General features: G+C 47.6%; 1 protein-coding gene across 3 annotated transcripts in view; it reads left to right on the top strand.

The window, feature by feature from the left end:
- Positions 1-15,810, top strand: part of Bicdl1 (BICD family like cargo adaptor 1) — a 103,312-nt gene extending 87,502 nt beyond the window's left edge. The window contains exons 7-11 of one of the 3 annotated variants that reach the window (XR_012911404.1): positions 817-960; positions 7,277-7,407; positions 11,849-11,969; positions 12,650-12,758; positions 14,433-15,810. Coding sequence is in view for 2 of the 3 variants with exons in the window: in XM_075981684.1 (XP_075837799.1) it covers positions 817-960; positions 7,277-7,407; positions 11,849-11,969; positions 14,433-14,594 (558 nt within the window). In the remaining variant the exon portion in view is untranslated. The remainder of the gene's footprint in view (positions 1-816; positions 961-7,276; positions 7,408-11,848; positions 11,970-12,649; positions 12,759-14,432) is intronic. The other 2 variants (XM_075981684.1, XM_075981694.1) reach the window with 2 other exon arrangements.
- Positions 15,811-16,205: the final 395 nt, after the last annotated feature.

Raw genomic sequence — 16,205 nt, 5'->3', positions numbered from 1 at the left:
CAACTGTACCATGGCATAGTCCTTTTCTCCATATAGTTATATACAAGGCGCTAGTGGCCTAGAGTTGAAGGGTTTTTTCTTAGAGACATTGAATAGAGAAATTTGTATCTGGGTAAAACTCCCAAGGTGCTCTTCTGTAATTGGTCCTGAGAGAAAGGTGCTCATGAGTGGGCAGAGGCTGGCAGATCTCTGAGTTCAAGGCTAGCTTGGTCTATGTAGTAAGTTCTAAGGCAGCCAGAAATACATAGTAAGACTCTGTCTCAAAAAAAAAAAACAACAAAAACAAAAACAGAAAGAGAGAAAGTCTCAGCACAGGAGGTTGAGGAACTGAGCAGGCTCTCTGGGAACCCCAGAGGAGGCCTCGTATGAGGAAGAGAACTTTCCTCTTCATCCAGAGTGGACCGGCCATCTCTACAGCTTCATGGTAGATTCTCCCTGGTTTCTCTCCTGATTCACCCTCCCAGAGTAGCTAATGTCTTCTGTTCTATTAGAGGCAATAAGTTGAAGAGCAGATGTTTCTGTCTAAACAGCCTGGGTTGATCTGTAGACTAGATCAAGAGGTCATTGTGGGATAAGGAAGTTGTCAGTGGTATATGCCATTCATAGCACATACAGCTGCTTCTCCCAAAACTTGAAATAAAAATGAGCTTTTCTAGGGTAAAATTAAATGCAGAAAAATCTCTCCCTAGCCCCCCAGGTCTCCCCTGTTTCATCCTCTCACCTTCCTTCATTTCTCTTCATTTTTCTGACCTGCGCCTGCCCCCATTACTCTCCCCTCTCTTCCCTACCTACTACTGGCTTCCCTCTTTCTGTCAGGGCACCCGGAGAATGGACGATGACTCACTGGAAGAACAGATAAGGCAGACCAGTGAGGACTCAAGAGCCCTGAGGGAGCTAATGGAGGGAGAAAGGGGTAAACTGAGGCAAAGCCTAGAAGAGCTGCAGCAACTCCACAGTCAGGTGAGCACCCCCATTTCACAGTGGAGAGAATGTACATGGGTCCCTTATCCACTCCCACTTTTGTGAGATGCTGCTCTCCTCCATGATGTTCTCATGGGGCTATGACCCAAAGTTGAGGAACTGGGTGTCTTCAGGAGAGAAAAATCAGTCCTCCTTCTGCCCGAGTGAGATTGGCAGGGACAGAAATAGCTGGTTGTGTTTCCTGAGGTGGTGTGTTCACAGAGGTAGAAATCGGGCTGGCTGGTTGGTGCTGACCACGGAAAGCCACAGCTCCCAGGCCACTTTCTGATGTTTTTCCCAGCAACTCCCAGGCCAGGAGTTGTCAGTCAAAAAACAGTTGATCGGGCTGGAGAGATGGCTCAGAGGTTAAGAGCACTGACTGCTCTTCCAAAGGTCCTGAGTTCAATTCCCAGCAACCACATGGTGGCTCACAACCATCTGTAATGAGGTCTGGTGCCCTCTTCTGGCCTGCAGGCATACACACAGACAGAATATTGTATACATAATAAATATTTAAAAAAAAAAAGTTGATCTTTACAAGTATTAGCTTCATCACCTTTGAGACCTTTTTTTTTCAGCTCTTGGGAACTTACTGTTGCCCCTGCTGTTCCTTTCTTGTTTGATCATGATTCCATCTCTCGGTGAACACTAAAGGACATCAGTACTCTGATCTGAAAAATGTTAAAGGACTTAGGAGATACTTCACCCAGAAAGAGGTTTTTGAGATCTGTCCTAGGACACACTTCCTCTGGACCAGACATACGCAGGAGTGACCTATACGCAACCCTGCTTACCTGCGTTTCCTGGCCTGGGTAAAATTTCTTACACTTAAGATACCTTCATTATCAACTCCTGTCTCTTTTACTATCATCTTAGAAAAATACGTCTACAGCCACTGCTAATCTTAGTGTGAGAGGGCAGAGGGCAAGGGTAAAGGTCACAGCTGTGGCTTGCTCCTAGCCAGGTACGGGACATGTTCCTGCCTAAACGCTGAGATCCTCAGAAGTGGTTCAGACTTCAAGACAGAACTTCTCAACTAAAGGAATAAAATACAAGAGAAAGTTCTCTGAAAGGGTATAGCTCAGTGGTAGAGTGCTTGACCAACAAGTGCAAGGCCCTAGGTTCAATCTCCAGCACTCCCCAAAGGAAAAAAAAATTGTTTAAGTTCTTTGGAGGTGGTGGCACCTGCTTGTAACTACAGTGCTTGGAAGTGAGAAGTGAAGGCAGGGGACCTAGGCGTTCAGGGCCATCATCAAATACATAGAGAGTTCATGGCCAGCCTGACACCCTGTCTCAGTTAAACAAAGAGGGCAAATGTTCCTTAGGTTAACACTGTATTGGTTGGTTTGCTGGTTGGTCTGGAGATGGTGGTCTTGCTGTGCTGCATTTATTAGTCTTGAACTCTTGGGCTCAACAGATCCTCTTGCCTCAGCCTCCCAAGCATATGTCAGTGCTCCTGACTTATTTTAATTAAGTGCTTGCTTATTAGTGATTTGATAAATTTTTTAAAAAGTTTTCTTATCAGAGTTAAAAACTAAAAATTTCCTGGAGGACATTATTATTTCATTCAGAAGTACAGCTTAAATATAGGTTGGTATGGAACTTTAGAAGTCATGTCTACTAAGTTTTCTTAGAAGTTCAGTTGATAGCCAGGTGTGGTGGCACACACCTTTAATCCCAGCACTCGGGAGGTAGAAGCAGGTGGACCTCTGTGAGTTCTAGGCCAGCCTGCTCTACAGAGTGAGTTCCAGGACACCCAGGATTGTTAAACAGAGAAACCCTGTCGCAAAAAACAAAAGTTCATTTGATAACTGGTTGAGGCCAGTACCTGTGAGCTTCCTTACAGAGAGTTCCCTAGACTCCACTCATGCCCCATGTGGACTGTAGAATTTCTTCAAAGAAGAAACCCCTTAGCTACACCTGCATCTACTAATGTGGACACCCATGGGAGTCACACTAACACCCAAGGTAGGGATTTGGGATTCTCACTTAGTCCTAAAAATAGCAGCCAATACTGAAGGCTTGATATTCCTCATGGGGGTTGGTTCACAATCTGCCCACTGCCCACTATATGCCTGGCGCTGAGGCTAGACCCTGAGCACATGTGATACTTGTGTGGAACACTTGCTTTCCAGGGTCTCTAACAGTGTTGGGAGGACAGCTGGAGCTATCTCTGTGCTCCTTGGTAGTAGGGTGCAGACGAGATTACCTGGGTGAGATCTCAGGAACAGCTAGGCCAAAGTTAAGCCTCATCCACTCAGTGATCCAGTATCTTAAGTCCATTGCTTTCCTTCTTGAGAGTGTTCTTATTCCCCTGGAACCTGGACAGAAGTCAGTGTGGGTGTGCTGCATGCTGCCACCTCAGAAACTAATCAGACTTTAATTAAAAGAGTGCAATAACTGCTAATATCTGTTTGAGGTAAAATCCATAGCCAGTATTAGCACCCACCACCTCTCTGCCCTCTGTCTCCAGCATCCTCCTTGGCATTGGTGAATACAGAGCAGCCACCAGCAGATGGAGGGGTCTTCAGGATTAATTGTAGACTATAAAAGACAGGCACCCAGGAGCTGGAGAAGATGGCTCAGCAGTTAAGAGCACTTGTTGCTCTTACAGAGGACTCAGGTTCAATTTCCAACATACGTGGTAGTTCACAGTCATCCATAACTCAGTTCCAGGGGATCCAGTACTGTCTTTACATCCACAGGCAACGGGCACACACATGGTATATATAAATACGTATAGACAAAACACTCATTCACATAAACTATATAAATCTAAAAACAAATTAAAAGCAGATATCCATGAGGTCCCCCTGCCCCTGATCACTTTGTAACCTAGGCATTAGGAACAACTTCACAGCATTTTCTGTGAGTCTTTTTATGCAAGGTTTTCAAGGGAGCATGAGATCAGGCAAGTGCTCAAGGCTACTATAAATACTTGGTCTTCTAGTTGGTTTTCTATTGTTGTAATAGAATGCTCACTTGGCTTACAGATCCACCCAAGCAGAGGTCATGGAGGGATGCTGCTTACTGGTTTTCTCCCCTTGGCTTACTCGGCCTTATTTCTTATACAACCCAGGACTACTTGTACAAATGGTACCACTCGTAATAGACTGGGCCCTTGATTAATAGTCATTAATCAAGAAAAATGTCCCATAGACATGCCTACAGGCCAATCTGATTAATGCATCTTCTCCACTGAGGTTCCCATTTCCCAGGTAATTGACAGAAACTTGCCAGTACACCACTTGGTATACTCTGTCTTCATCCTTCTGGCCACTGCCATTTCAGTCCTGCCTTCTTTCACAGCTAGCTTTGCATATTGCTTGTCCATTTGTGTATGCTTCTGAGCCCAGCCACCCTCATGGGGCGGCAGTTGCCTGTAGTGAGATTTGAAAGCAAGGTACCTCCTGTGAGCCATGAACAGCTTCCATATCAGGACATAGACTTAGCAAGTCCCTGGCCACCCAGAGAACATGAGCAATAATAGAGTAGCTGTGCACACTCCCCAATGTCTGGAAGATCCTCCCTCCTGCCTGCTTAGGCCTTCACCCTGCTCATTCAGAGAGGGTTTCACTTCCTCCTTGAACTCTTTATCTTCCCGGAAGACCCACTGGCTCCATCTTATTGTGGTAACTACTTTCCCATCTTGTTTTCCAATCAAGCAGATCACAGACCCCATAATGACCAGTGCAAGTTACCACTCAGCTTTTTCTCCTGGAGTCCTAGCACAGGCCACTAGACTAAGTCTCTAGCACAGAATTGTAATTGATTGTTGAAGGAAAGAGTAGGTTTCATGGCTTCAGGGTAGGCTTTTTAATGTTATTTAATTGTGAGGCCCTCTGTCTTATTAGGAGAAGGTAGGTGGTGGGTATAGCCTAAGTGCATGAATAGACAAGCCAGGTCCACTTTGAAGACAGCCATCAGATCTAACCTTAGTGAAGACTGGGAAGACTGGAGCCCTCCTTCATCACATTTGAGCCTGACATCAACTAGTTGGGGTAGGAAGGTAGGTTTTGTTTGTTTGTTTTTCCTGATTTCCATATCCCTTCCTAAGAAGCTGGCAGCTGGGGCAGTGGAAAGCTTTTCTGGAGTTTTATTTGGTGTGTATTGGGTGTTGGTTGGTCTGACCCAGTATCATGCTCAGCATAGGGTTTCACTTTTCTTGTCCCCCTTATTCAGCTGTTCTGAAGCCACACCACACGTCTTTGATCTGAAGAAGTCTGTCTTTGCCACATTCTTCCTAGGTCTTGGGTCAGGCTATCAGGCTGCCAGACCTGCCGGTACCCTAGGGTAAGGCTAAACCTCTCCCCAGTCACCTCTGCCTTGGAGTGAGTGCATGTACAAACCAGAGCCTTTGCAGAAATTCCAAACTGTTAGCACCAGGGCAGAGCTCCAGTCCCAGCCCTTACATTCCTTATTAGGCTCTTAAGAGTGCCAAATTTGAGGCTAGGAGAAATGGCTCAGCAGTTAAGAATGCTGGCTGCTTTTCCAAAGGACCAGAGTTTGATTCCCAGCATCCACATGGCAGCTTTTAAATGTCTGTAACTGAAGTTCCAAGGGTCCAGCAGTCTCTTCTGGCCTCAGAGGGCACCAGGTATGTGCCAGGTTAACATATGTATGAGCAGGCAAAAACACATAGACCACATACATAAAAATCTTTTTTTCCTGACATTTTTTTAAAAATATGCAACATATTTCCTGTCCTCTCATCATTGGATGTCTTCTACATTCATGCAAAGTAGCTGCTGGCTCTGTCTGGGAGCTTGATCTTCAGTCTAGTCCTGGAGTCAGGGTGGCAGATGTCACTTGATGGGAAGGAGCAGACCTGTGTGGATAAATCCTCCCTTGGAAAAATGTCAGTGGGTGTGTAATACTTACCAAGAGAATGAGGTTGGGCATCCCTATTTATGTCTGATCCTATCAATCTTCATTGCTTAACACGTTTATTGCAATCTCTACCAGACTAGTCACACACAACAGACATTTGCTTTGTGTAACTTAAGTAGAAAATGAATGCATTGCAATTAAATCCGATAGCTTATAGGATCAACTTCAAGAACAATTGGATCACTTAGGTCCAGAGAACAGACCCAGTCTGCTGTCTGGCAAATAGTCCCTGCTCACAGGCAGTTTTGCTTTCCTTCTCCTCCCAGATTTACAGGGGTGGGGGTGGGGCAACTCTAGGTCACATGTCCAGACTGCAAAGGAAAAGTAGATGCTTTCCTCATATCTGGCTTTCCTACTGGGAGGACATCTCTGTCTCTCAGCAAGGCATACAACCAGGAATGTCCCTCAAATAGTAAAGGCTTGAATTAATGTCTATCTCAAATGTCAGCTGTTGAGTGCACAAGTGTTTTAGGATTAAATACTATTTGCAGCCAAGCCCTGGGGTTTACAGACGGATAGGACATGTTTCCAGTGACAGTGGTGGATTTGAGTGAGGTCACTCTGCTGTGGGGTAGGACGGAATGTGTTGCTGAAGCAGACACAAGAGGAGCCCTTCATTGCCAAATGGTAACTCCCAGGTTGGTCTTGAGGACTGAGCAGGTGCCATTCACTCAGGAATGGACCACAGAAAAGGTAGTAGGATCAAAGTGACAGATCAGAGGTGTTGAAATTCCATGTGGCTTTGATCTGTGGAACTGAATGGGAACATTAAGCTGTGCCAGAATTTGAGACCCTGCCTCCAAAAAATGTGTTCCAGAGCTCTGATGCATGTGTGATCTTTTACTGTCTACCTGGGAGTGCCTCTCAGTCAAAGCAGTGCTGTGGTATGCTGAGGACACAGGGATCTGACTCCATGACTGCACGTCAGCTTCAACCTCCACCCTAAACCCTAGCCACTGAGCTAGAACCGGCACAAAGCATTGCTGCTGGGGGAAGGGAGGGGTCTCGGCGTTGAAACAGCAACAACAAGGACACTACCAGCCTGCTCCCGACACATGCCCCTTATTTTTAACTATGTGTGTGTCAGAAGAGGATGTCTGAAGTCTTCAAGATGGAGTTACAGCCAGCTGTGAACAGAGGGTACCGGTGGGACTGGACACATGGGTCTTCTGAAAGAGCACAAAGAGTTCTTAACTGCTGAGCCATTTCTGCAGCCCCTCAAAATTGTGGTGGAGGTCAGAGGACAATTTATAGGGTCAGTTTTCTCCTTCCATTTCTATTTGGGTTTTAGGACTCAAATTCAGGTTGTCAGGCTTACACAGCAAGCGCCTTTACCTGCTGAGCCATCTTGCTGAGCTCGTGGAGAAAGCCCCCAGGACGGCAGCAGCAGCATTATCACATTCCTTTTCCTCTGATCTGTTGCTAGGTGACACTGCTGAGTGTGGAGATGACTGCACTGAAGGAAGAGAGGGACCGACTCAGAGTGACGTCTGAGGACAAGGAGCCAAAGGAGCAGCTTCAGAAGGCCATCAGGGACCGGGATGAGGCTATTGCAAAGTGAGTGGAGATGGGTTGTTTACTCTTACTTTAACTGTGATGACTGCATAACTATGCAGCCCTGTTGCCATCCCCTGTAGCACTGAAGATGCAGGCACACATGGCTACATCCAGCTTTTTACACGAGTGCTGGGATCCAGACTTACGGCATTATGCTTGTGCGGCAGGTGCTGTTCCTCTGAACCATCTCTCCAGCCTCTACTTTGATTTCTTAATAAAACTGAGGTATGTGGCCTGGCTGCGATGGCACACACCTTTAATCCCAGGGTTCCGGAGGCACAGGCAGGCGGATCTCTGAGTTCAAGGCCAGCCTGGTCTACAGAGTGAGTTTCAGGGCAGCCAGGGCTGTCTGTAACACAGGAAACCCTGTCTAAATTAATAATGGATGGAAATTCTATTATAAGCCCACCATCGTGTCATACATTTGTGTTCCAGAACTCAGGAGGTATAAACAGAAGGATCTCCAGTGTAAGCCACCCTGCTCTACAGAGTGAGTTCAAGACCAGCCTAGGTTACATAATAAAACCTTGTCTCAAACACACACACACCCCACAACACTCTTAATACAGGAGAACACAAAGATAGGGTTAGTTGCCCTGCTACCCACTTTTCTTGGTCCCAGGTAGACTCTGCTAGTGAAGGTTGTTATGTGACTTGACACTTTTCCTATGGGTGTGTTGGCATACTTGTAATATATTGGCTGTGTAATTAGTTTTTTCTTTAAAGCATCGAATGCTACAGTGCATGGCTTAGCATATTTCCCACTTAGAGCTTAGTTTTCCAGTGTCATTATGTGCATCTACCACATTTTGATTATTTTTAGTTTTTTTTTTAATTTATTATGAACTTTTTTTTTTTTTTTTTTGAGACAGGGTTTCTCAGTAGGTATGGAGCCAGTCCTGGAACTCGCTCTTTAGATCAGGCTGGCATTGAACTCACAAAGATCTGCCTACCTCTGCCTCCTGAGTGCTGGGATTAAAAGCGTGCACCACCACCCAGTTATTATGAGCATTCTTAAGTATTCACAAAAGAAAGAAACATAATAAGAACCCTCATCTACCCATCTGTCAGGTTCAGTCATGGAGCTGAGTTCTTTGACCTGTGACCTCAGTTCAAATCCAGTGGGGGGGATGGATGACAACGACGACTGGTTTCTGCCCCCTCCTCCATGGATACTTCAGTTTGCTTCCCTAACCAGCACAGTATTGTAGTTGGCTGGGTGAGGTTTTTTGTTTTCGTGGTATTTTTCATGATAAGGAGTAAACTCATAGATAGTAGGCCTCATCAGTGCTAGGCAAGTGCTTTGCTAATAAACTATACTCCTCTATGAAAACAAGTTCTTAATAACATTAAGTCAGTGTCCTTAAACCTCTTCTCCACAGTGCACACAAGTTATTTCATAAATGTAATTTCAGTTGTTTAGAATCTGGCTCCATCTCTGTGGTTTCGAAGCCAGCTTGGTCTACAGAGCTAGTTCCAGGACAGCCAGGGCTACAGAGAAAAACCCTGTCTCAAAAAAAACAAAACGAACAAACAAACAAAAAATCTGGTTCCAAAGCTCATGTATTCACCTGACAACGTTCTGAAAGCCTGGAACATTCCCTCTTCCTTGTCCCTCTTAACCACATTTGTTTGGTGAGGAACCAGAATCTTTCACTTTTTGCAGTTGGGTTTGATTCTACAGCATTTTACAGTTTCTACTGTTCCATTTATTTCTAATAAACCAGGTCATTTTTTCAAATACTGTTTTCAAAAATGAAGTGAATAAATGCATTTCTTTGCATTCAACAATTTGGAAATACAGAGAGGCTAAAGGACATTTTTACATGGTCCACATTTTACTAGAAGTTGGTTGGTTATGCGGCTCAGACTAGCCTCTAACTTTAAATTATTCCCTGGTCTCAACCTCGAGTACTGGGATTTGCAGGTTTGCACCATGACACCCAGCTGATGCCCACAGTCATCTGCCCCCTTCACTGAGGAGATAAAAACTGGGGGGGGGGGGGGGGGAGTGTGCTTACTCTCTGATGCCTGTCTCAGTGTCTACAGAGGAAGTAAAGGGTTTTATTTTTGTTTCATTTGCTTGAGTTTTATTTTGTTTGGTTTTGTTTGTTTGTTTGAGTTTTTGGTTGGTTTTTTGTTTGTTTGTTTTTTGTTTTTGTTTTCTGAATCAGGGGTCGTTTGTGTAGCCTGGCTGTCCTGGAACTTGCTTTGTGTATTAGGCTGGCTTCAAACTTAATTCTCCCGGATTAAAGGCCTGCACCACCTCCTGCACCAGGAGGAAAATAAGCTCCACCTTCAGGCCTGTTGATCCTCTGGAACTGACATCCCCACAGCTGGAGAGCTGGTCTCTGCCCTAGCTGTGCTGTAAACAAGAGCAGTTTCTCATGGTCTGCCTTTTGGTCTTTCATCGTCTTCATCCCATTTTACCCTTCTGTCTGTTTTCTTCTCTGATCAGATCTCACATTGGGTTGCCTATCACTTCTGGTTCATGTTCGGAACTGAAAATGAGATAGCCTAGTAAGGCTCTGCTTATGTCCCTGTGTGCCCACGGGATGGATTCCCATTACACTTCTGGTTCTCAGTGCCCGCAGGCATTATCTTCACCCAGGGCCTCTCCAAAGCAGTTCAGTCTGAGTGGCTGGGATGGGACTGCTTCCTTACCTGGTTATTTAATGTGTATTCAAGGAAGAGAGACTGGCCTCACTAAACTGGGCTGCAGGGATCTTAAGGGGTTCCTTATCTCTCTCACACAATAGGTGAGGTCCAGGAAAACCACTATGAGTTTTATCACCTTACAGTTGAAAAGCACTCACAGAAGTTAACCTGACAGGTGAGAAACTGTGCCACTGAATCACCAATGTGGTTAGCAGAAGCTAATCTGAAAATAGCAATCTGCTTTACAAAAAGTCCCAGTGACTTCATTTATATGAGGAATTATTCTGGGCACTGGAAATACTTTTTCAAGAATATGATTGCTGTATTGATCAGCGACTTGTGGACCCGTGCCTTCTGGGTCTGGGTTCCTTTTGAACCTCTTGCACTGCAGCTCTGCCCCGGCCCGTGGCCCTGGCATTAGTCAGCACATTCCCCTAGCTCCGGGCTGCTCATGGCGCCACCTGCTGGCAAACACATGGTACCTCCTGAGGGCTAGAGCAGCTAGGGGGCGCCTGTGGTTTGGGAATTGTCAGGCAAATCGCGTCCATGGCAACTGCTGCCCTGAGGATTTGTGCTGTTCTCCACCAGCCAATGGCAGCGATCGTGACGGAAGCAACCTGCGGCTTCTGAACCACTGCCCATTGGACAGACTTGGTCCAATCCCTGCTGCCTGTAGCCGCAGTGGGCAGGGCCGGGATGAGCCCATAGTTGTCTAAAGCTGCCTATAGGGCAAAGTGGTGGGTGAATGCACCACTTTGGGTCAGGGTGGGGTGTGGAGCAGGTGACTAATTGCAGGGTAGAGGGCAAGGCAGGGAGGAAGTATGGCCTGAGCGCTTTACAAATGAGACTCACCTACTCCTTCCGGCTTTGCTTGGTTAGTGTGTTGTTCTGAGGCCAGATTGGTGGTCTCTGGGTCCTGCAGCTCCCCGTGGTCTGGCTTTCAAGGCTGCAGCGGGGGCTGCCTTTGCAGACGCAACGCAGTTAACTGCTCCTCCTTTCGTACCCACCCCAACGGGTTTGTTTTCTTGTTGGTGGTTGTGGTGGTGGTAGGTTTTGTTTGTTTGTTTTGCATTGGGCAACTATATTGTTGGAAAGGTGAGCAAAACAGTGCCCAAAACATGCACATTTAAAAATCTTAAACTATGTGGGCAAAGTTAGCATCAGTGACATCACCAGACATAATCCGCTGTGTTTTTGTGTGTCTTGTATGTTGACACACTGGCAGTTTTGCTTCACGAAGCCCGACCTCTTCCTCCTTGGTTCCATCATGGTAAATTGTCAGTAAATACCCCATGTCTGTGATTTACTGCTGCTCATGTTGTATTGTCTCATTTATTTTGAAACAGTTCCCCAATTATTAGATACTGGAGCTATTAAACTTTGGTCACCATTATGTGGCTTCCTTTGAACATCTTTATCTTAGGGGTAATTCCATTGGGGAGTAGCTAGTCCAAACTGAGTACCTCCTACAGTGTGCACAGCCTGTGGGAAGGGACAGCAAACAGCTCCTTTGTGAGAGGCTTGATCACTTCTGGGCTCTTGTTCTCATGGAAATGCTGTTCTCTTTTGACCACTTTGTCTCTTGTTAAAGAGGAGAGAGAGATCATCACTTGCCACAGGTTGGTTAGAGAGTGTGTTACAGTCCTTCAAGGGGCATAGTTACAGTGACCCTGTGGTGTGGGGTCAGCCCCTTACCTTACCCTTAGACGCCAGGTCTCCCAATGAATAACCAGAAGCCCCTGGCACAAGGTCCCCATCCTCATTGCGGTTTATCTGTTTGCAGGAAGAACGCCGTAGAGCTAGAACTCGCCAAGTGCAAGATGGACATGATGTCTCTCAACAGCCAGCTGTTGGATGCCATTCAGCAAAAGCTGAATCTCTCACAGCAGCTTGAGGCTTGGCAGGTAAGCAGGAGCTGAGGCCTAGTGGGGAGTGCATGAAGCATCTCCGAAATCTGTAAGGGGAGTTTTGACAAGAGGTCCCAGGAGCTTCCATTTTCACCCCAGGGAAGAATGCCTTATAGTGGCCTCGAGACAAAAAGCTCAGCCAGCCTCTGTCGGGAACATGCTTCCACCAGACACAGAATGGGCCTCCCTCAGCTGCTCACCCTGGCTTCTTTTAAACTAAGGTTGGGGCCAGGAAGCCCCGTGTGACTGAATGAAAACTCAGAGCTGGGCGCAGCTCAGCAGTCCTTGGGCAGTTGCTGCAGCTTCCCTTTTCCATGGGCACTGTCTGGCACAGGTTCTGGAGAAAGTGAGTCAGTGTGGCCAGCTCTGGGACCACCATTTTCAGGGTCTCCTGACTCCCTGCTGCCCGGGGCTCGGACTCTTGTGGTAGGCTGTCAGAATGTGGGTCTAGTGGTTAACGTCTCTCCTCGGATGGAAACTCACCTGTGACTTGCTGAGGTGAGCCCCACAGTGGCAGGCAGAATAGCAGTGACCATTACACTGTGGCTCTGTGGGATTGGCAACCTCACACAGTCTTGATGACACCATCAGGTCACTGGCTCCCTGGCTCCTGCCAGCAGCCAGCTAGCCAGAACCCTGGCTTACCACAGCTGTTCTCTCTTCTCTCCCAACTACAGTTTGCTTCCTCAGGGCTTTTTACTATCTGGCTCCTTTGGTTTCTGATCTAGTGGCCTTTCTCAGTTCCTGTACCAACAGCTTTAGTTGTACACCCCTCCTGCCTTTGAGGTGAGATTGAACCTTGTGTCCATTCATCCATTCCCCTCTGCCATCTCTGTTCTGCATCTGCCACCTCCCCATGGCTCACTGTGTTCTGTGTTCCGGAACTCGGCCTCATCTCTGTGTAGTGTGACATGCCATTGAGCCCCAGCCTCCCTTCTCCCATCACTGCTATGAGTTTGGCAGTCCTGGCAGGCTGATGCCAACTTATAATAGATGGATTTTCACCACAAGAATAGCAGCAGTCATGGGATCATAACCAGCTCGTGCACATGTGTAAAGTTCTAAGGAGATGTGTTCATAGAATTTGCTTGATGAATTTGGTTACTTAAAGTATAAAAATGCAGTTTGCAGTGACTGTGCCAGAGAATACATGAAGGACTTCTTTCTAAAGGTCTCTTGACTTTTCTCTCTGGTAGCGAACAATATATTTTATTGAATTTGTCCTACGTATAGACTACTGTGCTAAGATTCCACACTGAGACTTTAGAAGTAGGAGCCATGTGCTTTGTGCCGGCAAAAATGACACAGGGTTTAATCTGAGAGGCAAATGGAAAATCGGCTGGCAGGGAAAGGAGGAGGAGGAGGAGGAGCCAGGGAGGACGCTGAGTGTGATGGAGGGTGAGAATGGGGTGCCAGAGGCCAGGAAGGCCCTTTGCTTTCATTCTGAAACCTGAAAAGACATTCAGGTTATTCCCACCGGTCAGAACTTGAATGAAACAGAGGCCACAGACAAGCTGGATGCAAGTGAGGCCAGGCTTTCCAGGTTTGTGCTCTCATCTCCTAAGTGGCTGCTCAGAGCCAGCCTTTCCCTGCTGCACGGAGCCCACCCACCCCAACCTGGCTTCACTTGTCGTGTGCTTAGATTCAAGCCAGTGAGCCCCTAAGAGTTTGTCTTGGGGTCTTTTTGTCAGAACGTCACAGAGCTTACAGCTAAAAGCTGAAGGAGGTCGGAGGTGTGGTGTGTTTGCTTTCTGGTGGTGGATCACACAGAGCTCCTTACAGACTGGGTTAGTAGCAGAGCCCATTGTCAGGTAGTGTCTTCCACGGTAACCAAAATTTAGGGACTAGGAAGGAGCTGCTCAAAGCTGCTCTCGTGTGAAACAGGACGGGGACTTGTTCTGAGTAACCAGCTAATTAGAGGGGTAAGGTCCTTACCCCCATGAAGAAGCTAATAGAAGTAGCTAATAGAATTGGAACAAGACAGTCTCAACATTGCACACAGGTTTAGCTGTGTGAGAGTCTGGCCAGAGGGGTGAAGGCAGTCCCAAACATAGAGCCACTGCCTCTGGTGTGTGGGTATTAGTGACTTAGCCTGAAAGTGATTTGAAGGGGGAAAATTTGGACACAGGTAGCCTCTTGGGCCAGGTCATTGGACTAGAGACCTGACAAGCTAAGGTTGGTCTGAGCTGACTTAGGGTGGGGTAGCAAGCCAGATCACAGGCATCCACACAGCCCCGTGAGCTAGTATGAGGGCTGTTCTGTTCTTTAGGCCCGAAGACACTGGCTGAGATAGCGCTATATGGTACCTATGTGTCCTGGCATGGTTGGTCCACCAGCCCCAATTGCAGTGCTTGTTCATCTCATCCCTCATCTTCACCTGCCCTGACATGTCACTTCCCTGTCCAACCCCAGGGCCAGGTAAGACAGCTACTAATCCCCATTCCCTCTCCCTCTCTGCAGGATGACATGCACAGGGTCATTGACAGGCAGCTGATGGATACGCAGCTGAAGGAACAGGGCCGGCCTGCTGCTGCCTTCTCTAGGGGCCACGGCGTAGGACGGGGGCAGGAACCCAGCACCATGGATGGCAAACGGCTCTTCTCCTTCTTCAGGAAAATTTAAGTGGGGAGAAGTCAGGCTGTTGAGAATGGGGGACTAGAGGCAGTTGAAAAGGGTCTCCCGTCAACTGGAGCTGGGCAGCTGTACTGCCGGCCCGGCTGCCCTGGGGCCAGTTGGGTCTTGAGAACCCACTCCCTTTTGTCAGTGCAATGGAGACTGAGAAGTAGGGGACCTGCCTTGTCCTCTGAAAGCTGCTCCCTACCAAGGGACAGGAATGAACCCTGTCCCCACTGCCTAAGCCAAGTCTCAGCCTGGGCTTCCCCAGGATCCTGTTAGTGAGTAGGGCTCAAATCACTTCCCATGCAGGCCATTGATGGGCTCTGCCACTCAGACCCAGCTGATCACAGCCCACACTACAGGCTTTTCTGCCTCCTTGGATTTTGAACATGGGGACAGAGATTGAGGCCCTCCTGTGCATGCCTCAGGAGGCCTGAGCCTCCACTTCTGCCCCAGCTACTTGCCTGGAGTAAGGGGAGGCATAACCCCTCACCCATGTGCATGTCCTCTGCTGGAGTCCTGTACAGCAGGAGCCCCAGCCTATGGCTGTGGGGCTTAAGAACTGGGTCACCCAAGTTCTGTTGAGGCCACTCTGTATTGCAGGGAAGGTCCTGTCTTCTGGCCGCCAGCACACCTCAGCTTCCTCCAGTGCAGGCAGTCCTTAACCCTAGTGAGGTCTGGGCCAGGCAGCATCCCGCTGGCCCCCTATAGGCTCTAGCTTCCAGACTTTCCCTCTGGGGTAGGGCTGGGAGAGCACTTGTCTTCCACAGCTCCCTCCCACCTCAAATACAATGGCCCAAACCAACAAGTTGAGGCCACAAAATGGCCTCCAAGGGGACTAGTTTAACCTTACCCGCACACTGAAGGTAGCGTGGGTGCCACAGGCCACAGGGTGGATGGAGTAAGGCTGCTGGGAGCTTCCAGATACTGCCCACCAGGCCCAAGGGACAAGGCCTGCAGCCTGCTGCTTCTGCTCCTTCTGCAGCAGCTACCCCATCTCTGCTGAGGCCCCAGCTCAGAGGCTCTGTGGGCCCAGCCTGCAGCTGCTTACCACTCACTAAGCCTCCTGTCCTCAATGGGGAAAAGCACAGCAGGGCTGAGCGGAAAGAATGTACTTATAGATATGTACATACCACAGTGCTGTAATTTTGTATGTAGTAATTATGTAAATACACGTATGGATTTTATAATACACATATATAAATCTATAAAGGCATATTTTTAGAAAAACTGCGCACCACTGCTTCTTTTGAAAATAGTCTGAATAAGAATAAAATGAATTTCTACAGAACTCCTGCCTCAGTTCCTGGGTATTTGGAGGGTTTTGTTACAAACATGACTTGTGTGTCAAAAGCCACCACTGGCTGCTGCTGCTACAGAGGGGTTAGTACCAGAAGGGTTACTTGTGAAGGTGGCAGCATCTTGCCCCACACCCTCTTGTTCAGCATAGCAGAAACTTCCAGCTGAAAGCACTCACTCAAAGCAAAAGCTTCCGCTGCATCCTTCCGGCATATAAAGAATAAACATGGAGCTTCCCCTGGCACGCTCGCTCCCACACGTGTTCTGGGCCCCATCCACGGAGAACACAGACTTGCCCCCTGATAGTTTCCCATGCAG

The sequence above is a fragment of the Microtus pennsylvanicus genome, chromosome 1, assembly GCF_037038515.1.
Source record: "Microtus pennsylvanicus isolate mMicPen1 chromosome 1, mMicPen1.hap1, whole genome shotgun sequence".
In the NCBI taxonomy this organism is placed as follows: domain Eukaryota; kingdom Metazoa; phylum Chordata; class Mammalia; order Rodentia; family Cricetidae; genus Microtus; species Microtus pennsylvanicus.
The sequence above is the reverse complement of the archived record's forward strand: the minus strand, read 5'-3'. Positions and strand labels throughout refer to the sequence as shown.